The following is a 24771-nucleotide window of genomic DNA, read 5'->3' as shown; positions in this document are numbered from 1 at the left end:
CTAGGCTAGAACTTTGGAGCAGTCATTTAATTTTCCATTTCCTATGTCCTTTCAGTTTCATACTATTCTTCCTCAAAAATTGACAGGGCCATCAGTTGCCATGTTGCCTCTAAAAAGTGATGTGAGGATGTTTTGCTGTTTAGTATCAAAATACATTGATCCGTTTCACTAATTAAATTTTTACTGTTTGCATCATACTTGCATTTCATAATGAGAATTTTCTCTGTATATATTTGATGTGTCCCAATAACTAAGAAATTTGACTAGGCAGAAGTATGGCTTTGTTGGTCATTGTGATGAAAAAAGAATCTTGTACACTTACACTTCCCTTTTCCATTCTGGGCAATCAGAAGAAAACACTTATTAAGAACTTATCAAAAAAAAAAAAAAAACACATCATTTCATGACTGTCATTATTCTGTTTGATTAGTGGTGTGATTGTCTTTCACCATGTTAATCTTTATTTCATGTTGAAATATCTTTGTTCCTTGGTTTGATATAAAAGCAAAAAGAAAGGTTATTAATTTTTAAGATATAGTGTAAGAGAAATGGAGAGAGTTGCCCATAGTGTTTACCACTGTTATCCAGAAGACAAGTTTGGTAATGCTGTCTCATGTTTTTTTAAAACACACACACACACACACACATAGAAAGTTAGGGATGTAAAAATAATGTTTCAAATTTATACAATGCTTTCAAGTTTAAAAAACCCCTTCACATGACCTTTGGTCTTTCTGATATATGGTAGAGCAAACTCTTCCTGTTTCAAGCTTTCCAATGGCTTCTTATTTCATGCTGAGGAAAAGACAGTGCACTTCCAGTAGACTTGATGCCTTGCAGGACCTTGTCCTAGCCACCGCTTGCCTTCTTTCTCTGATCTCATTTTCCACTAAGTTCTTTCTTCCCTTCTACTACCTTGCATTAGCCTCATTGGCTTTCTTACTGTTCCTTTAATAACCCAAGCATGTTCCTACCTCAGGACCTTTGCTAGTGCTCTTCCTTTAGGATTCCTGATATCCACAGGACTTTCTCTTTCACTTCTTTGTGCCTTGATCTAAGTGTTCTTTTGGACTGAGACCTTCTTCAGCATTCTTTGAAACCTCCTCCCTGCAATATTTTTCTTTGTAATACTCATCACCATTTGACATGCTGAGTTTTAAAATTTCTACTTACTTTTTTTGTACATTTCTGTATACCCTCACTATTAGAACATAAACTATCTGACAATGATTGGTTCAGAATGTATGCCTGAACTAGACTGTTACTTGATATTTAATTAATAATATGATAAATGATTCAACTTTATAGCTGAGCCCGTTGAAAGTCAATCAACTTGAGGAAGTTTCTCAGATGAACTTTCTCATCTGTAATAAGTCTTTAGTCATCTACCTCCAAAGTTCATATTTTACTAGAGCACCCTGCCTTTTAAAATATATGTAATAATGTAAATCTTTTTAAAAATTGTATGAAGTAGAATTAGCCTTTATTACCTTAGTGATTTTGCTTCAAGCCATCATTCCACCATGGATGTTTTAACAGCCAGTGCACCGTTGGCGTGGGCATTTGCCTCTTTAGTGGTGATAGTGTTTTTCCTAAAAAGTCAGTGCTCTATGTCAGTGACAGAAAGAAGCAAATATTCACGGATTTTTCTGTTTTTAGACACACCTAGCAAATAATTGTACCTGTACTAGCAATCCTTCACAGATTGAAAGTGTTTAGCTTTTTTTGCACTCTGCTTAATAGGTGCACTTTGAATTTCACAGTAGAGAACCTTTGAAATCTGATAGTAGACCTTTATTACACAAATTTTGGAGACTATAAATGTACAACAATGGAGCCATATAAATTTGCTAATTGTTCTATTCTGCCACCTTGAAGAACCTTTTTGGAAATCCTGAATGTTTTTCCTTCTCCTGAATTCTTTAGGAATTAAATGTATATTAAGTGAACTATCATGAGGGAAAAAGAAGGTATTTTTCTTGGTACTGTGTCCTGTAAATTCCTACAGCTCTTCAGGATTAGTAAGAAAACCGAACCTCTTGGCATGAACTCTCTTGGGTGTGTGTTTTATTCTTTGATGATTACTCCCACCCTTCATTTTATGAATAACCAAATAAGTGGCATTTATGCCAAGTAAGTTAAACAGTTCAGAGTCTAAAGCTAAAATCACTTTTTGGGTATGAATGAACAGATGTTTTTAAGTCTTTGGGAAATTCTTGCTTTTGCTGAATATAGTAAAGGTAGTTCGTAAAAGTAACCAGGTTTATATTTTATAGTTCACATGCCTGGAAATCTTCTAACCAGCAGTTTTGCTTGGCTCCAAAATGATTTATAGTTGTCCTTCATAATCACCGATGCCCAACAGAATTTGTTCATACCTCTCTTACGAATAACATTCTGCTTGAAGTCTGGTTGTTTGTGTATTTATCTTATCTCTCCCACAGATTGCTGAGTCCTCAAGAATAGGAACAAGAGCTTACTCATGTCTGTATTTCCCAAAGGGCTGTGTTTTCCGGATGTTAGGTGCTTAATAAAATGCTTAAACGAATTTACTAGGAGAAGAATAGCTTTCTAATTGTCATATTGTAAATGAGGTTCAGTAGAATTTGTGTAAATTTATTTTATCTTACTTGAGACTTTATAATGTTACTACTATAGATACATTCTTTACTCCTACCAGGTACCCTTTCATCTTCTCTACTCACCCAGCCTGGAGGCTGGTCCATTAAGTATTTAAGCAATCAGATCATTTATTTCTTGACTAGATGAGAGAGTTTGTACTTTGAATTCTCCCTCTACATCTTAGAAAGTAGGAAAATTCTATCCTAATTGTGGACTCTTTATGGTTTATCAGATGGCACATTTCCATGATCATGAATGCTCCCAGGTTCATAAAATAAAAATCAAGGCAACATGCCTCAGTTTTCTTGTCTATAAGTTGGGAATGTTACTCTCTTAAGACTCTTGTGAGTATGAAATGAGACAAAGTATGTTAAGGTGGCTGGATTGAAATGGTTGCCTTACAAATAGGGCAAAATTAATCATTCACACCTGGACTGTGCAAAATTCTCTTTTCTTACAGTTTGGCCTAGGTATATCTTTTAGAAGCAGTGTTAGAAGCAAAGCCCAAATAAGTTACAGAAGCACAGAATCAACACAGTTTTAGAGGGTCCACTCTTTACTATCGAATAACTAAAGTTTAGTCACTGTCATGTAACTAAAGCTTAATTGAACTTGCTTATTGCTTTGTATACTTTCCTGCTCATCTTCATCTGGGTTGGTTGGTTGGAAGCCAATGTCACTAGCTGATTATTAGTGGTCTCCCTGGCATTCTTTGCATTACTGCCTTGGGGAAGGAGCACTTATCTGATTAGGGGCTTCTGTCTCATATAGCTCCTTATTCATGGCTGCTCATTCATAGTGGCCTTGGTTTGTTCTTGATGCCAGGTCCTCTAGTGTTATTTTCTTAACACATTCAGGCTCTTATTTTAGAGCTATTGAATCAGAACCTGAAATATGGGTATATTAGAGGATATTAGCTACCTTCCCAGACTGAGTTTTGATGATTCTGATGCAAAATCAGTTTGGAGACTGTAACTGAGCTTGTCCCTTTCTCCACGCTGCAGCAGACATCACTGGTTTTCATTTGCAGAATAGGATAAGTGTGTTAGCTGAGCCCAGTGGACTGAACCTGGTTGTAATCTAAGTGTCCATACTTCTGCCAGTTACTCTTTCCTACGCAAACGGCCCATTCTCTCAGTGCCCCAAACTGGTTCTTTGAACTGTTGATATGAAGTACATATACCACAAAATATTTCCTCCTTTCTATGTGTGTCAGACATTGGGATTTCTCATAACCCTGTTTCCTGTTAAGCTCAGCTGGGGCACACTCTTTGCTGCAAAGGGTCAGAAGGTGACAGTACCTTGTTGAGTGTCTCATCCACAAGTCGGGGAAGTCCTGGCTTCTTTCTCTCCTGGACTTCCTCTTAACTCCTGACTTAACTCAGCTGTACTATCTTCTCCCAGGTCAGTTATTGGGCCTCTGCTGAAGTTTAGGCGCGGGGTTGGTCGTAAGCCTTTACTATATGGGCCTTCTGAGAGCCCAGGGGCTCTGCTTGGTTAACATTTTATTCAGCGTACCCTGTCATTGTTTGCCTTCCTCTAGATTCATTTCTGAAACTGTTCGGTGGCATGAACTAGTAGTTGGAGCATATGTGTGAAGAAAAGGTCCTTGGAGAAAAGGCTCCTCAGGGAATATACAGAGGAAGCAAGCATTCCTGTTTCAGATCACTGCTTGTCTCTTATTGTCATCACTGGCGAACGTATTGAGTTCACACGTTGGGTAGGATAGTAGGAGACCAAGAGGCCAAAGCTTTAGGATTTATCCATAGTATATTTAAAATAATTGCTATTAGGACAAGACAGTTAATGTTAGGTGCTAGCAGAGGGCATACGAAGAAATAAAGCTAAGGAGGCCAGATCTGGACCTTGTGACTTGGGCTTACTGGATACAGTTACGTGAAGGTGAGGAGACCTAGGTTAGGCTGTGAAAGAAAGTGAAGATTTAAAACTAGCCAGTGATTTTTAAACCTTAAACCTCACATTGGCAACATGGAAATATATAACATAAAAAACAAGTTTTGATGTTGAAGCAAGAGTGAAGGTCCTTGTCCTGACTGCCTGGCAGTGTCCTTCCTGAGGTTCCCTCTGCCCGTTCCACTGAGCTTCAAGAGGATACTGGGGAAACTATTAGTATGAGTGCCAAGATGGGCAAAGGCCCAAGGGCTGTAAGGAAAGGCTCAGCAAGGGTCACAAATTCAGGGCAGGCAGGTGGTAATGACATGAGTGGGGAGGATGGCAGTGCTTAGGGTGTCAAGTACTTTGCATCGGGATTACTGTTTTGGTCCAACTGAGGTTATATGTAAATGTGGATACTACATAGACATAGTCTGATTTCCATGAAGTCATAAATACAGATTTTTCCATAAAAGACTTTAAAAACATCACCCAGTCTAAACAAAACACCTGTATTCCACATCCAGGCTCCATGCTGTTTTGCCACCTCTCTCTTAGAGATGTGAGCATGTGATATTTCAGCAAGAGATGACCCAGTGTGACTGGAGGGTGTAGCTTTGTGGAGGGAGTGGGAGGTGTGGCTCAATGCCTCTTGGGGGTCAGGCTGTAAAGAGCTTTGATTACCTTGCTGGAGAATCTGAATTCATTCTTTAGACTGGAAAACTACTGAGGGTTCTTTGAGGAGGACATTGACACTCTAATCTGTGCTTTGGGAAGATAATCCAGATGGCAGGTAAAGTATATTAGAGGGGTCACATTTCACAGTGCAGAAAATTGAGGTCAAGTTCTTTGGATAGATGATTCAGTTTCAAGGGTTGCTTTGCAAAAGAAAGGTAAATTGTTGAATTTCACTTTCAGCCTTTTTCTCAGTTTTGTCCAGCTATACATTTATGTCACTGGGTATCTTTCAGCCCGTACTTTTGCTTCAGCCAGAATAGCACAATTTTTTTTAATTGTGGAAATTTACGTAGCATAAGATTTACCACTTTGACCATTATTAAGTGTATGATGTATGATTCAGTGGCATTAAGTGCATTCATGTTTTTGTGTGTCCATCACCACTTTCCATCTCTAGAAGTTTTCATTATCACAAATCGAATCTGTACCCGTTAAACAATATCTCCCATTACCCCTTCCTCCCACCCCTTTGGTTAACTTCTGTCTAATGTATGCAGAGTCAGAATCATATAATATTTGTCTTTTGGTGTGTGCTGTATTCCATGTAGAGAACAGAACAATTTTATAGTATTTCACAGACTTTTCGGAAGCTGAAACATTTGAAAAACCACAAACTCTTTCTAAATAACTGTTCTCAGGGTTCAGACTTGCTGCTTAGATTCCTTATTGGGTACTTATGCCTTCTTGTTCACCTGTCTGTAAGAACATTAAAGAGAGAGGATTGGTGAATGAAAGCAGCTGAAAAATAATAGACCAGGCTAATTTCTGAAGTCACTCATTCATTCCTTTGGTAGGATTGTGGATAAAAGTGTAATTTTTTTGAGACCACTTGTATAGTCTGGAGGTCCATGCTAATGCTCAGGGTAGGTCTTAGAGTAATAAATAGTGTAATGAATGTTACACTATTATAGTATTTATAACACATTTATTACTTAGTGTATTACACATTTATTGTAGTATTACACATTTGTTACTTAGTGTAATAAATGTTCTCTTCTGATGCCACCTGTCACTGGAAGCTCTCAGAGCTTGGTTTTCCCTGAAAATGCAGATCTCTGAGAACTGCACGCCTTGAGGTGTTAGATTCTGGCACTGCATTCTTTCTGGTATATAGCAGGAGTATAATTTGATTTTGAGTCTTTGAATTGACATTGCTGTTTGGGGATTTATGTCTTTTGATTTGATGAATAGGACACAACATTCACTCATTTACACTTAGTGCATGTTTTAATTCCAAGAGTATCAAGTGTCTTTTTAGAATTCTGGATATGAGAAATGGGAATCTAGACATTTATTGGCACAGTCATCTGGAGCCTTGTTTTGATAATGCTAATAACTGAATATTCAGGGGCTCTCAGAGATGGGAGATATGTTAGAAGTCATTGAGTTCCAACTTTAGGTGTTAGGAAAGTTCAGGAGGATGCTGTGTTATAAAGGTGCAGATAGTTAAAGCTTTTAGCATTATGAGAAATGTATCATAGGTGTTCAGTAAAAAGTCAGGATAGCAACTGCTTTTAAAAAATCCTACTGTGTACTTTTGTTTTTGGAACTAGGAATTGAACAGGGGTGCTTAACCACTGAGCCACATCCCCAGCCCGTTGTTGTTGTTTAATTAGAGACAGGGTCTCACTGAGTTGTTTAGGGCCTTGCTAAGTTGCTGAGACTGGCTTTGAACTTGGAATCCTTCTGCCTCAGTTAAGGTGAACAACAGGACATTAGAGATGTGTATATAGTAAAATAGTTACTATAACAAAACAAGTTAATATGTTCATAATCTTACAAAGGTAACTCATTTTGTCCCCTGTAGCAAAAACAGCTATTAGCAAAAACCCTGAATACAATACACTATTACTAACTGCAGTTCCCATGTTGTATATAGGTCTTTTTTTCGATCATCCTACATATCTGCTACTTTGTATCCTTTGATCTATATCTGTCCTTCCCCTGGTAACCACTGTTTTATTCTCTGTTTCTGTATGTTTGACTTTTTTGCCTATAAGATCTGTTCTTTGGCCAAGGTGGATGCATTGGCCTCAGTCATTCCCAGGATGCAAGGTCTGTCTTACCAGGCTTCTGTTCTATGTCCTTAGATAAGAAGTGTGAAAATCTATTTGAATGAAATAAGTTCATAAATATGCAAAAAAATATTCCACACAGAAGTGAGACTGTGCAATATTTTTCTTTCTGTTTCTGGCTTATTTCACTTAGCATAATGTCCCGCACTATCCATGCTTTGGCAAATGGCAGGATTTCTTCTTTTTCAAAGTTCTGAATAATGTTCCTGTGTGTTTGTGTGTGTGTGTGTGTGTGTGTGTGTGTGTGTGTGTGTGAGTGAGATAGAGTTGCATATTATAGTTTCTTTATTCATCTATTAGCAGTCACTTAGATTGTTTTCTTATCTTGGTTGGTGTGACTAATGCTATAATGAACATGGGATTGCAGATATCTTTATGAGGAGGCAATGGATTTCATTTCCTTGAGTGTATAGCAAGAAGAAATGTTGGGTTATATGGTAATTCTATTTTTAAATTTTTTCTTTCTTTCTTTTTTTTTAGTACTGGAGACTGAACCCAGGAGTGCTTAACCACTGAGCTACATCCTCAACCCTTTTTTTAAGAAATGTATAATTTCATTTGTATCTTTATTTTATTTATTTTTTATATGGTGCTGAGTATCAAACCCAGTGCCAAGCAAGCACTCTGCCACTGAGCTACAACCCCAGCCCCCCATCCCTTTTTACTTTTTATTTTGAGACAGGGTCTTGCTAAGTTGCTTAGGGCATCACTAAATTGGTGACACTTGGCTTTGAATTTGTGATCCTCCTGCTTTAGCCCCACAGCTCCTGGGATTATAGGTGTGTACCACTGCATCTGGCTATTTTTATTTCTTAATAACCTCCAAATTCTCTTCCATAATGACTACACCAATCTCCATGTCCACCAGCAGTGTTCAGGGATTTGCTTTTCTCTGCACCCTTGCTGACACTGATTATCTCGTCTTTCGGATAATAGATGTCCCTAATGGATGGGAGGCAATATCTCATAGGTTTTGATTCGCATGTCCCTTATGATTAGTAATTTTCAGCACCTTTTCATATACTTGTTGGCTGCTTCTATGTCTTTGGAGAAATGTCTACTAAGGTTCTCTTTTTAATTGGATTATGTTTTTGTTTTGCTGTTGAGTTGTATAGTTCTTTATAAAACTATGTGACTTGCACATATGTTTTCCCAATCCATAAGCTGCCTTTTTATTTTGTCGATTGTTTCCTTTTGCTGTGCAGAAACTTTTTAGTTTGATGCAGTCCCATTATTTTTACTTTTGTAGCTTGCACTTTTGGTATGATCCAAGAAAGCATTGCCAAGGCCAAAGTCAGGGAGCTTTCCCTGTGTGTTCTTCTGGGAGTTTTATGGATTTAGGTTTTGTGTTCATTTTGAGTTGATTTTTGTGAGTGATGTAAGATAAGGTTCCACTTTCCTCCTTTTGCATGTTGGAAGTTCAGTTTTTCTAGCACCTTTCCCTATTGTATCTTCTTGGCACGTTTGTGGAAAATTAGTCTATTACATGTGTTTGGATTTGGGTTCTCTATTCTGTTAGAATAGTGCCTATTAATATTAAATGTAGAATGTGTCCAAAAGAGAAGGATCAAGATGATGAGAGAACTAAAAACCCAGAAGTGGATGGTTATTGCAGAGAAAAAAGGGCTTAGAAGGGTAGAAATGTTACATGTCACTATCTGGGGAACTGTAAAGTGGCAGAAAAGTTGATTTTTTATGTATCTTGGTGGTACTGAGAACAAAAAGTCATTGTGGAGGATTGTAGCTTTAAACTATGAGAACTTTTAAAGATTTAGATTAACATTAAATTAAACAGGCAGCATTGGAAAGTAGAGATTCTAATATTCATCATAGTTAATGAGATATCAGTAGTACAATTCTTAATTTCATTGTCTCATTATAGTAACATTTATCCCTATTTTACATATGGTCTTCAAGTGCAGGGACTGTATTTTCCATAGGATTGTATTCCAGAGGGTGCCTGCCACCAGCCAAGCTCTTGCTGATTTTTGATGTATGAAATAAAAATGTTTCTAAACACCAGATTTGCATTTATCCTGCTGTCAAGCTTGAATTGAGTAATATATGCGCCTGACTTTAAAATGTTCTTTTTTTTTCTTGAAAAAATATTAGTTAGATGTGAAATGACCTTGCCCCATATTTTTTGTTCTTTCTTTGTTTATTTCATGGATTGTTGTAAAATGCTTACATTCAGTGTCAGCATATTAGTTGTAACCTTTTATTGCTATTGATATCTATAAGTACGTTAAGTAAATCTTCATTTTGCTGACCTCTTTGAGGATGCATGGCATCAGCAGATTCTCTCTTTCAGTGGACAGGTGAGAGATTAGCAGGATCAAGTCAATTTTTCCCTTTTTGCTTTGTTTCCTCCAGAGCGGCAAGATTCATTGTCTAGCAAGAGGGAAACTGTGCTAAATGGCAGAATTTGTCTTAGAGTTAATGGTTTAAAGAGCACATGTAAATTACACAGGGTTTTTGCACAGAGTCTGCTAGGTACCACTGCAGGGGGATTCTTTTTTAAACACTGTTTTAGCAAGACAGTCATTTTGATTCAGCCAGGTTAATGGCATCATAATTAATAACATGAGAGCTTTTCAGTACAAGGAATTGACCTGTAGATAATTTGAAATGAATGTTTACTCTTCCCTTCTGAGATCAGTGAGGTACCTTTGCTGGATGGATTTTCACCATTAGCTAGGGAGAGAGTCTTCCAGGTCCTTTGGTGACAAGTTCCTGGGGGTAGGTAGTTTGTTCACCTGCTGACTGCTTGAGGGAGAGCAACAGAAGTGTGGACCCTGGGAACCAACGGGCCTGCCAAGGTGTGAAGTTCAAGGGGGCATGGGAAAGTAGGAGCATGTGGAGTGTCCTTTAAAGTGTGGTTGCAAAAGCCCTTCCCAAAAGAGATTAGAGGTGGGGACACAAGGACTCCTTTTCCTGACAAATGCTTTTGATTGGTTTGTCTTCTCCTCTGATTTTTTCCCTCTCTATGCTTTGTAGGAAACCGGGTCTCTTGAAGAATCTACAGATGAGTCTGAGGTAAGGTGGTAATTCAAGGAGCCTTAGGATTTGTCACTACCATTCATTCCCTTGAGCTTGTTCTGCTCTGCTAAATGGGACATTTTCTGTTGCTGGGGTTGGGGGCAGAGAGGGTTTTAGAGTCGAGTCTTGGGGAAGAGCATGCCTGTTATCTTTAAAATTCTTGAATGGACTAGCTTAAACAATAAACAGGAAAAGGAATAAAAAGTTTTCCTTTCGTTGCAAATAGCATTTTAACCATGTCATGTTGACACTGGGAAAATTGATGTCAAGCTTTAAAAACTAATCTCAACACTGTGACATCTGTTTGTTTGCTTTTTAAAATTATCCTATGTAGGTTTTACAGTACTTATTTGTGGGTTTTTTATTTTTTGTTTGTTTGTTATTTTTTTTAGCATGGTGCTGGGGATTAAACCCAGGGCCTTGTACATGCTAGGCAAACACTCTCCACTGAGCTACCCTTCTTGTCCCAATATTTATTTTACTTATTCTCTTGATGAATATGAGGTACTCATTGGTATAATTCTTGAATCATTGAAATTATAGTTTATTTCTTTTTTTCTTTAATTTATTTTTATTGTAAACAAATGGGATACATGTTGTTTCAGTTTGTACATGGAGTAACAGCATACAATTTGCATATTCATATATTTACATAGAGTAATGATGTTTGATTCATTCTGTTATTTTTTTCCTTCCCTCCCACCCCTCCCACCTCTCTTTTCCCTCTATACAGTCCCTCCTTCCTCCATTCTTGTCCCCCTCCCACCCCCCATTAAGTGTCATCATCCACTTATCAGTGAGATCATTCCTCTTTTGGATTTTTGAAATTGGCTTATCTCACTTAACATGATATTCTCCAATTTCAACCATTTGCCTGCAAATGCCATAATTTTATTATTCTTTATAGCTGAGTAATATTCCATTGTATATATATATATCACAGTTTCTTTATCCATTCATCAATTGAAGAACATCTAGGTTGGTTCCACAATCTGGCTATGGTGAATTGAGCAGCAATGAACATTGATGTGGCTGTATCTCTGTAGAATGCTGATTTTAAGTTGTTTGGGTATAGACCAAGGAGTGGGATAGCTGGGTCAATGGTGGTTCCATTCCATGCTTTCTGAGGAATCTCCATACTGCTTTCCAGAGTGGCTGCACTAATTTGCAGCCCCACCAGCAATGTATGAGTGTACCTTTACCCACATCCTCGCCAACACCTATTGTTGCTTGTGTTCTTGATAATCGCCATTCTAATTGGGGTGAGATGGAATCTTAGGGTAGTTTTGATTTGCATTTCTCTTATTACTAGAGATGTTGAACATTTTTTCCTATATCTGTTGATTGCTTGTACATCTTCTTCCATGAAGTGTCTGTTCATTTCCTTATCCCATTTGTTGATTGGATTATTTGTATTCTTGGTGTAGAGTTTTTTGAGTTCTTTATGTATTCTGGAAATTAGTGCTCTATCTGAAGTATGAGGGGCAAAGATATAGTTTATTTCTTAAAGTAAAAAAGGAACCTGCAAAGGAGTTGTGTTAAAGATTATATCTTAAGGAGAATGAAGTAATTCTTTTCAAAATATGAGGGCTTTTAGAACATTTCTTTTAAATAATATGCATAAGAAGTAAGTTTAAGCATAATAAAAATTAGCTTATGAATTTTATAGGTGGACTAATGTATAAGAAATATTTCTTTTCCCTTTTAATATTCCATTTAGTTCAGGGAAATAAAAAGTATCTATGATGACCTGCTGGAAATTCACACTGATGTGACTCTAGCTGTGATTGTTTATTAAATTGGGGTTTTATTGCCTATTGTTTTTATATGAGTTTTGTTGGGCTTGTGCATAATCTTTTGGAAAACATCGTATATCTTATACCATTTTCTAGCCATGTTTCTTAACATTATGTAGGATTTCTGTTACTGTGGGACTCCAGATATGGTATTTCTGAGTGTACTTATAGATAGGGTATAGTATTGTTAATTTTCTGAAAAACAGATAACCATTCTTATTTTTGGAAATCTGTAAATAACTGACAACCTTGTGTTCTCAGAACCATTGGTATAGAATCAAGTGTTATTTAGTATCTGTCCAGGAATTTGATTGCATAGGTGAGGAGCATGTTGGCAGGCACCTGAATCTAAATCTTGCCACACATTCTGCAGATACTAAATGAATCAACAAGAACAAATAAAAGCACATGTAAGTCAGGCCGTCAGTATAATTAGGAAACAGGAAGTACTACTGATTTTAATGTAAGTGGGGGAGTAAACACTAGGAAACCAGTAGAGCCAGCTCTGGGTTTGATGCTAGAACTGAGAGTCAGGTGGAGAAGGGGTAGAAGTGCAGAGTGCAGCTGAGCCCCAGTGGTGGCAGAATACAGGTAAATACAGAATACAGAGGCAGCTCCACCCTGAGTAGGAAAATGTGGCAAAACATTGGAGATCTGAGATCTGGTGTATATGGGAATTTGAAGGAAAAACTTAAAAGTGCTTGGGACTAGAATGATAGTGCTGGATGGTGCTAATTCTGCAAAAGATGGAGGAAGCATTCCTTAGAGGTTTGGTAGTAAAGGAAAAGGACAAAGCAGAGAGAATTAAGGGTGCTTACAAATAGAGCATCCTAAGATCAGAAGAATTACCTACTCTACTATCACACAAAATAAAAGTGCCATTTATAAAAAATAGCACACTTCATTATATTTACATGACCCAGAAAACAAGTTAACCACCCTGAAGCCTCATCCCCTTCCTAGGGGCATCTGCTGTGGCTATCTAGCAACTCCCAAGACTTTGAAAATGAACTTAAATGGCAGGTAACATCCATATGAAGTTCTTGTAGGAAGAAGACAAAGTGAGAATGCAGCTTTTTGCTGCAGCAGAAAGAAGTAATGTGTTCCTTCTTGAGCTGAGTCTCTTTAAATAAGAATTTCAAAATATGATCAGTGACCTTAAATCTGAACTTCAAAAACTCAGAATAGAAATGGACAATAAAAAACCCACAAAAAGCAAAACAAAACAAAAAACCTAGAAAGTTAGGGAATAAGAGTTCACCAAACTGTGGAAAGAAATGGAAGGAAAAGGTAGTTAAAGTTCAGGAAGCTGAGACCAAAGGGTGGGCTGACTATAGTATAATAGAGTTCATGGGCAAGAAAATGGGTTCCAACTCTGGGCTCTTTTCATCATTTTGCCTTCTAGCTCTGGTGCCTTCTTGGCATGGTACTGAAGAACTGACTTCAGCCCTAGGGTTTGTGTTTTTGGCTGTCCTTTGTATTTTTGTGACCTAAATGTAACACACATGTCCTTTGTTCTTTAGTTCTCATGTGAAAAATGGGGATTATAGTTTGCTGTGTATGGTTGCTGTAAAGATTAGGTAATGCAAATGTTTGTAAAACATCTTGTATAGTGCCTGGCGCATGGGGAGCATTGCATAAATATTAGTGATCTTCAGTTTGTACTTTAAATGTGGTAGTGATAGCTCATTTTGCAACTTGGTGCTTCAACCTGAGAGGTTGGAGAGTTCTGTGAGTGTGATTACACTCCCAAATATTACTGACCCTGGCGAGTTTTTGGACTAGCAAAGTAGTTCACTATTGATAAACCAAGTTCAGGCTTCATACATTTAGTAAGGCTGTTTGTAGCTGAACTTTAGGAGAAGTTATCTTGAGTTTCTTTACTTAGTGTGAACCACTTTCCACATCCAGAAGTGATATTTTAAGATACCAGTTAGTCTGCCAAAGAATCTTTCTCTATTCCTTTCTCTCTCTCCTTTCCAAGACATTTTTTAACTTTTTAGGGGATGAATTTCCTTTATATACTTCTTTCTTATTCAAGTGCTTGGATAATTTTCAATTCTGTGTATTGTTTTGAACCATGTATTTTAACAATTTGTTTAACATTTCATGAACTGATGCATTTTATATAAACTGGGTTTTTATATTAGGAAGACCATTGTTTTAGATTTATCTCAGTTCTCATTTTAATGTATGTTGGACAAGTATTTTCTGCCCAAAATTGTCCACTTTTTCATTAATCTTGTAAACTCCAACCAAATGAAATGAAAGTGTTAAGAGCAGTGTAACTAATGTAATGCAAAGGTGGGTATGTTTGTGTGTAACAATTTAAGAATTTTAACTTGCACTTTTCAGTTAAGGTAGAAATTCAAAACTATTACAACCAAGATAGTTAAGTAGGTCATTCAAGAGACTCCATAGTTAAGGGTCCTGCATTTATCCTGCATTTAATTAGTTGTGGCAAATTTTGTAGGATAACTAAACAGTTCCTCGCTTCTAGGCCTTTTAAAAAATCAGACAGTGTACTGTTTCTTCCATCTTGCTATGATGAGCCAGTTTCTTAGATGGTGTTTTATTTTTGAACAACATAACAGAAGTACATTATCTTTAAAAGGATTTCTCTCCCATTTTGAAGCACTAAGATCTTTTCGGTTCTTAGGGATGATCGCTGTTAGTGGGATGAGGTGAGAACAGAGGAGTGGATGGATATTCGGGAATGGTCTCAGTTGAAGTCTTCAAGGGTGAATATGCCTGGAACTTTGGAAAATGAGTCAGGGCAGGAATCCTCAGGAAGGAGGAAATGTATTTGCAAAGCCAGTGTTGTGCATATTTGCCAAACATGAGGCACTCAGTGTGCCTGGATATAGAAGGAATATAGGGAAATGAGACTGGTGGAATATATTAAGGTAAGGTTGGAAAGCTCCTAATGTATCAAACCTGGCAGTGTGGACTTGGTTCTGTGGATATCAGGACTTGATGTTGGGGGAGAGATGAGGGCTGGTAACAGATGAACTGGAAGGAAAGACCATAGCAGGATGACCATTTGTGTGATTCTTATGGACGTCCCAATAAGAGGTAGGAGTGTGCAGGGCCTGGACAAGATGGTGGCAGAAGACAAAGAGGAGCTGCCTTCAAGGAGCTACTTCTCAAATTCAGTCAATAAGGAAGAATAGGATGGTGTGTGAAAGATGAGCTAAATAGAGAGTCAAGAAGATTCCAAATATCCAGCTCAACTGTATTGTAGGAAACTGAATCCAATATTAGGCAATTAAAAGAAAAATATATTCTCAGGCCAAATTTTAAACTTAAAGATTGATTTCTCAACATGCAGATTATCCTTTTCTTTTTTCTTTTTTTGGGGGTGGTTATGGGAATTAAACTCAGGGAGTCTTGACCACTGAGCCACATCACCAGCCCTATTTTGTGTCTTTTTTAGGGACAGGGTCTCACTGAGTCGCTTAGCGCCTCACTTTTGCTGAGACTGGCTTTGAACTTGCAATCTTCCTGCCTCAGCCTCCCAAACTGCTGGGATTACGGGTGCATGTCTCCACACCCAGCTCAGATTATTTTTTTCTTTAAAAGTGGTACTTTTTAATCCATTGGTATCTCCTTTTTATAATGGTTTTGTTCATATGGAAACAAATACTTTCATATTAAATGTATTTTCAAACAAAAGGAAAATGAACAAGCTAATTTCTGGAATTTAATTTACTTTAAAAGGCTACAAGTCACTGCTTGTAGAGGCACTTTTTGAGCCCTATTTGGAGAAAAGATGGTGTAGTGGAATGGGTAATATGTTGGGAGTCTTTTCTGATAATGATGATCATAACAAAAATGAACTTGTATTTAGTGTAGAAAACAGTGCTTGGCTCCTTAGTAGCCTCTGAGTATATCAATCAGCCCTGTGACTTGGCCTTGTTCCTGTTCTACAGATTGCTATGGTTTGAATGTGCTCCCTAAAGTTCATGTATTGGAAACTTAATCCCTTGTGCCATAGTGTTGATAGGTGAGACCTTTAAGAGGTGATTAGGTTGCCAGGGCTCTGCCCTCTTAAATGGATTAATGTCATTACTGAGAGTGGATATGTTGTAAATTTTCGTTCAGATCTTTTCTTGCTGTCTCTTGTGTGAGCTCTTGCTGTATGATGCCTTCTGTCATGTTATGGTGCATCAGGAAGGCCCACAGCAGATTCGGCCCCTCCATCTTGAACTTCCCAGCCTCCAGAACTTGGAGCCAAATAAACTGTTTACAAGTTACCAAGTCTGATATTCTGTTAATAGCTGCACAAAACAGACCAAGACACAGATGAAGAAACAGACTTAGAGTGTAAACTTGCAGAAAATCCCTGGCTGGTAAGTAGATTCGAATCTAGCAGTTGTACTCCAAAGCCCAGGTTCCTAACCTCTAGTGATAGGAGGCTTGTTGACTTCACTGTGATTCTGTAATTTTATTCCAGACTGTCTATGTATCTTCATAGAATTGGGAAGGGTTAAAAACCTGGAACTCCTGCCAATGTATGAAGTGAAGTATTGTGGAGCATTTACTGTGTGCTACATGTTGTACTGGGTGCTTTACATAAGTTATCTGATTTAATACAAACCAAGATGCTATCAGATAGTTTGACAGGAGAAGCTTGTTATGCTGAAGTAACTATCAGTTCCAAAATTGTAGTGACTTAACAGATTTATTTCTGAGTAGAATCAGTAGTATAAGGAGAGGACACTGAGGCACCAATAATATGGAAATGTCATCATTGCCTACAGGGTCTTTCCTATTTATGGAACATAGTGACCTGTATGATATATCAGTTATAGAGTGTGAAACTAAAGCATCCCTGCTTCTTGGATGTATGTATTTTTTTTTAAAAAATCCTGCTTATTTTGAATGGCTTCTTGGTGCATTATATATTTAGGAGTATATCCAATCTTTTCTCAGAATTTAATGTGTTATACAAAGAACTTTGTTGTAGAAGCGTCAAATTATTAGCCTCACATTTCAAGATTGCACTTTAACAGCAAAGGGAAGAATGAGAAAGGGAAACAATATTAGGCTAACGAGGGGAGGCAAGGAGAGAGACGAGCACCAGCTGGACGCTGAAATGTATGAGGTCCATTTTGTACCAGGTAAGAATTGCAGTGACCTTGAGTGATTTGTGAATGCAACTGGATAGCTGCTAGACTAAGGCTTATAGTGTCTATAATGGATTCCATTGAAGCAAAGATTCATGTACGTATGTTGCATTACCCATCCCCTTGGGCAAATCTTGTAATAACTAAACAGTTAATTAGTATCACTTCTATCTTTATAATTTTTGTTGCCCTTATTAATAAACATGACTCCTAAATGGATTTCCATTTAGATATGGTTTAGTTCTTCCAGCTACCACAGTTTGGAGGCCACGAATATGTTCAGTATATAAATTTTACTAAAACCAAATGGACTGACAGCTGAAGCTATTAAAATAAATCTGGGTGCTATTTCTGTTGAATGAAAAATTAAGTTTAAAATAAAATGCAACTTCTAGGTACATCATCCACTAGGAGAATCCTTTTTCAGTTTTGTTTAAATGAAAATCAGTCATTGTGAGAAATCAGGAGAGAGGTTTTTTAATCAGAAAGTGCATCACACAAAAATAATTTATTTATCTCACCTGATGGGTAGAACATTATGAATCATTTATTAAAACTTAAATTGATTTCTTTACATGTATTAATTTTAATAAACAAATTTATAGCAACTAAAATGGTAATGTACCCTATTATGAGATCGATTGCTGAGAAAAATGGAGCATGGGATTATAATGTTATAGCCTTCCAGATAGCTCTCAGATTAAAAACTTGCTCTTTTATTTAATGAGCTATTAATATTAACAGGTTCTGCTGCTTATTACATCATTCAGGCATGGATAAACATTCCCTTTGAAGCATAGATTATAAAAATTATCCATTTGGAAACAGTAGAAACTTTGTATTTCTGTCATTTGTTAGAGATTGAAAAGGTGAATGTTTTCCCCTATGATAGATCTTTGAACAAAATTTATAATTTCACTGCATGGGAGAAAAATTAGGCAATCTAAGATTGACTAATTGATCCTTTGATTCCTTCAACAAATTTTCTTTTTATTTTTAAATTAACTTTATTCAGAAGATTGTTTCCATTTTCAACAAATATTCTTAATACTAGGATGCTAAGGTACACTAGTAGTTGATGAGTCGAAGAGTTGGAAGCAAAAATATTTACATGTAGATGAGGTAGTAATACATATTGTAGATTAAAAGAAATAACACTGAGTGGAATATGGAATAGATTGAAGAGTTACAGTTTTATCATCAGTGGTTAGGGCTTCTCTGATAAGGTACAGTTGTGTCCTTATTTTGAAGATGATGAAACTAGAGCTTTGAGAGGTCTCTTTGTCAAACAGGTCTCCTGATTCAGACTGAGATTGTTTGATTCCACACTGTCCTCAAAAGAATCATGGTTTAACTTAAGAACCACAAATGAGAACTGACTTTTTACCTTTAGATTTGGCTCTGGGCATCCAACACCAATTTTAGCACCTCTAATCCTCATGCCATTCTTAGGAACAGGTATAATTATGGTACTCCAAAGATGTCTGTGTCCTCACCTCGGGAACTGTGAATATGGCTTGTTCCGGGGGCAGGGAGGAAGTAAGGTTGCTGTTAGCTAACTCTAAGATAGATTGTCCTGGATTAGCTGGACAGGACCAGTGTAACAGCAAGGATCTTTACAGGGAGAAGAGGAGACAGGAGAACAGGTCAGTGATATGATATGGGAAGGACCTGACCTCCCTTTGTTGGCTTTAAATGTAGAGAAAGGGCCCATAGCCAAAATGGGCAGGTGGCCTTCCAGAACCTGGAAAAGGTAAGAAATGGTTTTTCCCCTAGTGCTTCCAGAGGAGTGCTGCATTTCTGACATCCTGATGTTAGCCCCAGGCAGTCTTGTTATACCTCCAACAGAATTGTAAGATAACAAATTTGTGTTGTTTTAAGCCACTATGTTTGTGATCAGTAATAGTTAACCAATACAGTAAGTAATTTGATTGGCTGACCTTGCTTTCTTAGCACTTTCATTTGGCTTTATTTCTCAGTATGGGGAGTCAAATACATCCAAGCAAGGAAAAGCATACAGAAAGTGATTGTAATGAAACTGGTAATCTTGTGGGGAGCTATGTTTATGAAAACGTGCATGTGTTTTCTGATGACTATTTATTTATGTTGTTTAATGATGATTTCACTTGACAATTAGTGCCTGATTCTATGCTTTAGAGGTTTTAAGGCATTCCTGTCTTTGCAGATTCAAGAAATCCTGTGACACATCTAAATAGCATGTAGGGCTCTTTTCATCCATGAACTATTTGGTTTTTAGTGCAGAGATTCCCAGACATCTGTGTCATCTCATTTCTTGCATAAAAATATGACTGTTTTCTTCAAAGACCTCAGTGGATTAAATAAGTCTCTCAGAACAGTATCAAAGAAAGACAGGAGTGGGGAAACCTCTGTTAGAGCTTAAGCTTTTAGTTTGTGGCATCATTTCCTTCATCAGGGATTGGGCAGTTTTGAGATATTTGGTCTAAGATTACTTAGTCTTTGCTGGAGTCCAAGAGAGGCTCTGGGCTTAGTAAATAGACCAGTATAATACTTCCTTTCCCCTTGCTTATGACAAGATTCACACTTAGATATGTTTGAAAACTTTATTTACTTATTGGTTCTGGGAATGGAAACCAGGGTTTTGTGCTTTCTAGGCAAGCACTTTACCTCTGAGCTATACCTGAGCTGAAAACATTCTTTTTAATGATGCAATAAAATCAAAGATGACATGTCTTCATTTTTTGTAAGTAGTCTAAAACAAAGAAGTAATGACATTATACATGTTACTGTTCAATTTTATGTTCTGGCAGTGTGATAGGAAATCAGCTTAGGAGGGAGGATGTGAATTCTGCAGTTTAATCTTTGGGCTGTAACATATATAATAGTCACATTTTTGGGAAATAACATTCAGTGACTATTACCAGATACTAAGCTTTGTGCTTTGTGAACATTTGTTACATTTCATTCTTATAGAAATTCCCAGAAATACATATTATCATCCCTTTTTAAAAAAAGGTAACTCAGGCTTTAAGTAACTACCTGAGTATATGTAGGCTGCATAGGGTACAAAATTCCATTGGGCAAAGAAAACATTATTTGGGTTAATTTTATGACTAGTACTTGGTTATTTACTTCCCTTAATCTTTTTACTATCTTAGTAGGCATTTGAATAATGTTCCCCCCTTCTTTACCTGTCTCTGCTTTTCACCCTTCTTCCCTTCTTTTTCTTTTTAAAACAATGACATTAGTGAACTTTATCAAAATATTTCATCTTCCTTATTTCTTATATCTCTTAAAACATCTCCTGGATATTTTACTATTATTTGAATACTTCCTTGAAAAATGTGTTTCAGCATTGGAATCTGGGTGATGACTCTTCTTGAGCCCTGGTGAAGTGCCCTTTGGGGTACTCCATGGGGCAGTAGCCTTAGGAGGAAGTCAGAGTAGAAGCTGGAGGGTCATCGTCACCCCTTTTGGGGGCTGGGTGCTGCTGCTCATTGCTGTAGTGAATGAAGCAACAGACCTCCCTAAGCAACCTGGGGAAAGGTAAGCACAGCATCTAGCCAGCTGACCTTGAACCTGTCCCCCACTGCTGCCTCTGCCTTGGATGCAGGTTCCCTACTTCCCTTCCTGGGTGGTTTCATTTGGGGGTATTAATTTCTGAATCTCATTGCTCTCATTTTTATCCTGTCTTTAGGGCTGATTTGGGGGGAGGGAGCCCACAGCCTAGAGTAGCTGTCTTGGCAGAACTATGTTTCGTTCTTATGTTACTCATATCCATCTTCAAATTAAGAGCATACAGCAATAATCTATTTATTACCTTTTCTGTTTTCTTGTCTTTTGACTTGGCTAAAACTTCTAAATTGGTTTTGAAAGAGGTGAAAGTGATAGTTGGCACCTCTGGGTTGTTGTCTATGGATGATGGGAATGCTTCTCTCACTTCATTAAGTTTCATTATTGTATTGGCTTTTGATTTTAAATTGTCTTTCCTATCTCTTAATTCTAGGCTCTTTGAGAAGGAAACCTTTTTTTTAAACATAATAAAAGCTTTTTTTCTCCTCTTTTCCTGTTAATTCAGAAGCAAGTGTTTCTGAAAAAAGTGTTTATAAATGTTGCCTGAGTGTCTGTCAAGTTGCCCTATGGTTTTTCTTCTTTGAACTATCAAATGATAAGGTCAGATTTTTAAATGCCCAGTGTTTGCATTTCTGGCAGTGTGACAATATCCCCTTCAAGGCTGTACTCCCAGTGATCTAACTTCCTTCCATTAGGTCTTCTCTCTCAAAAGTTCCACAAACTCCCAAAGCATCACAGATTGGCATCCAGGCCACATGACCTTTGGGGAATATTCAGGATCCAAACTATAGCAAGTACTAATGCTTGGAGACTTACTAATGATTCTGTTATCTAGTTTATTAATTCAGTTTTGCTTTTACCTTTATTGTCTCTTTACTGCCATCAGAATTCCCAGATCATAGATGACGAAGTGTCCAGGTGATGTAGGGTTTAGTCTCTAGATGATGAAGAAAGTTGTAGAAAGATGATGGTCTGGGCTAAAAGGTACAGGGTATGGAGATAAAGGGGTCAGAGGCTACAAACTTAGATGCCTTCTCCTGGGGAATAGGCCTTAAGGGGTAGAATGGGTGTCTTCTGGTAGAATTGAGTAGGCTCCAAGTCTAGACACAGAGGGTTGGTAGGAAGGCTAAAAAGCATCTGTCTATCTTTTGTTCACGTGGTTTGTTTTCTTGAAACAAATCAGGGTGTGCAGTGAATTCAGAGTCAACACATGCATCACTTTCTCATTGATTTGACAATTGCTCTAATTTTTATTGCTATTGTAAGTTTTTACCTTTATCTGTTTCTTCGTGGAAAGTATTGAGAAATTCTAGGAGACTTTGATGGGAGTATCTAACAAGGTACTTCTTTGCACTTGGCATATGGGGAATGTGCAATCAGACTTGCTTGAGAGGTATTTAAATTTCTAAAACAATAATTTCAAGACCTTTAACATTTTCCTTTTTCATATGACATTATACAGATTAGAAATAAATGTAACTTTTTTTCTGAATTTTGAGTTTGCAGGACCTGTTACTACTACTGAAAGATGGTAGAGTTTCATTTTTGTGAATTGATCTATAGTTCCGATTTACACTACCTTAGGATAGCCATCCACTTCTGTTTGGTGCCTCCACCTCCCCACTCCTCCTCTTGCAGTTCTTTGGTTGACAGTCTTTGATTTGGAGTGTGGAAATCTAAATGAGAATGTCTTAGAAAAGCTGCTTACTAAATTCACTCTGCTGTTACTACAGACGTTTGTTTTCACTGGTCTTTATTAGGTACCCACAGTTTTGTTAGGTGAAGTTCAGAACAATGAAAAGGCATAAACCCTGCTTCTAAGGATCTTGTGATCACCAAGGGATATTGGGAAGAAAGGGAAAGAGGGTTATGTTGGCTTTAGTGGCGGAAATTGTCCACCTGAATGGCATATCTCAAAGATTGGTGAGGTTATTCCATATGGCTGGAAGGAAATGAAAAGCTTATTTGCTTTTCTGATTTTTTTCCTCCTCTATATATTCTTATCGCTTTCCCAATATAAAATAAATGATGAGAGTTGATCCTGTTTATGGTATGTGGCTTAGGGCATGGGAACCTTCACCTTATTTTTCCCTCCTTGAATTGAACATGAAATTCTGATACTACAGGGCAAAGGAGAGACCAGGGTTTATGAAGACTGCATATCTTGTGAATCTTAAGTAGAGCTCTTCAATTATTACAGGCTCAACTTTTTCTCACTTTTCTGGTCCAAGTGTTACGGTAAGGAAAGCAGCTCTGAGCAATAAGAATCGTAGTTCAGCAGATAAAAAGTTTTGAAGAGGATGTTGAAAAATACCTTTGAAAGTAGGATTTATTTTTATAACAAATATGATGCATTTGTTTTAGAAATTTAGGAAATGTTGGCAGTAATTCATAATAGGGAATTTTTATTTGTTGCCTTCTTCACTTTCTTTAATGGTCCCTGTGATGTGTGTCCTATTATTATTACTCCTGTTCTACAGGTGAAGAACCTGAAGCACAGAGAGGTTATTGTTTTTGTGTTTATTATTCTAATTTCTTGCTTGTGTATACATAGATTTCTTCAGTAGAATTTGGATTATACAAAACAGGTTTGTGACCTATTTTTTACCCATCAAGACATTGTGAAAATTTTTCCCTTAGCTATTAAATTGTCCTTGAAAACAAGTTTTAATGTCTGTGTAATGTTTTGTTTTGTGAAATTTATTTAACCCATAGTTTCTAATTTGGCACTGTTGGCATTTTGGGCTGGATAATTTTGTATTCTGGGTACTGTCTTTTGTGTTGTAGGTTGTTTAGCTTTATGACTGACCTCTATTTGTTAGATGCCAATAGCACCTTTTCTCCACCCCTCCAACCACTTGTCACAATAAAAATGACTCTGGATGTTGTCAAATAAATGAAATAAGTGTTCCTGGGGGACAGAATCATCTCGTTGAGACCCACTTAATCATATGTATTTTCTGCTTTTAAAAATAAAATATAGATATAAGTAAACTCATGGTGAACTTTTGATTGGAAAAAGTAGACTCATGCCATGTAGATTACATTTATCAGCTAATTTAGCTACTTTTTCTTATTAACACATTTTCTTTAATAGCAATATTGTTTGAAAGTTGAAAGCTTAACAACATAATTTGCATTCATATAAGAATGTAATTGCTTATCTGTCAGCAGTCTGATGGAATGGCATCCTGGGAGCTTTGACCAGTTGTTTGATTGTAGATGAATTCCATTATCTCCATGTCACTTTCTTAAAAAGTTTGGTCATTGAGGCAGCTATAATACCTTGTGTTATTAATGGAAGCCAAAAGTTAGTCTTTCTGCTTGTTTATGTAGTTTTCTTGATATGTTTTGACACTTTAGAAGGATTTATAAAGCTCTCTTTCCTACCAGATACTCATCTTTTTGTATAAATAAAATGTCCTTTCTGTAATAGAACTGTAGCATACAATAATTAATAGTCACAATTGCCCCTTTAAGAAAGGAGCGTTAACTCTTTTTGGTGGTAGGGGACATGATTTAGACAATTAAAAAACCAGTTGAAGTCATTAATCCCTGAATTATTTTGAGCCTGACCTTCAGTGTTCTCTTTTCTACATCTTATTTTTTCTCTCATCATGAATCTTTTTTATCCTTTTTTTTTCATCATGGATATCTTTTTTAAAAAGTATTTTTTAGTTGTAGTTGGACATAATACCTCTATTTATTTATTTTATTTTATTTTTTTGTGGTGCTGAGGATCAAACCCAGGACTCCCATGTGCTAGGCAAGTACTCAACCACTGAGCTACAACCCCAGCCCCATCATGTATATCTTTTAACCTCTCTTTCAGTGGGATATGTTTAGAGGTGTCCTATATTATGCATATACATTAAATGATAACATTATAATTTCAAATAGATGTGTTTATCCAATAATGTATAGTTT

The 24771-nt window shown here is 37.0% G+C and overlaps 1 protein-coding gene across 2 annotated transcripts in view; it reads left to right on the top strand.

Annotated features, from left to right (window-relative positions):
- VPS41 (VPS41 subunit of HOPS complex) overlaps positions 1-24771 on the top strand; it is a 161762-nt gene that overhangs the window by 928 nt on the left and 136063 nt on the right. The window contains exon 2 of one of the 2 annotated variants that reach the window (XM_079151749.1): positions 10326-10364. The exons of the other annotated variant lie outside the window; for it this stretch is intronic. Within the exon in view, the coding sequence (XP_079007875.1) occupies positions 10326-10364 (39 nt within the window). The remainder of the gene's footprint in view (positions 1-10325; positions 10365-24771) is intronic. 2 annotated transcript variants of the gene reach the window in all.

Source organism: Sciurus vulgaris (genome assembly GCF_902686455.1).
Source record: "Sciurus vulgaris genome assembly, chromosome: 8".
In the NCBI taxonomy this organism is placed as follows: Eukaryota; Metazoa; Chordata; class Mammalia; order Rodentia; family Sciuridae; genus Sciurus; species Sciurus vulgaris.
This window is presented reverse-complemented; position numbering and strand designations above follow the sequence as displayed.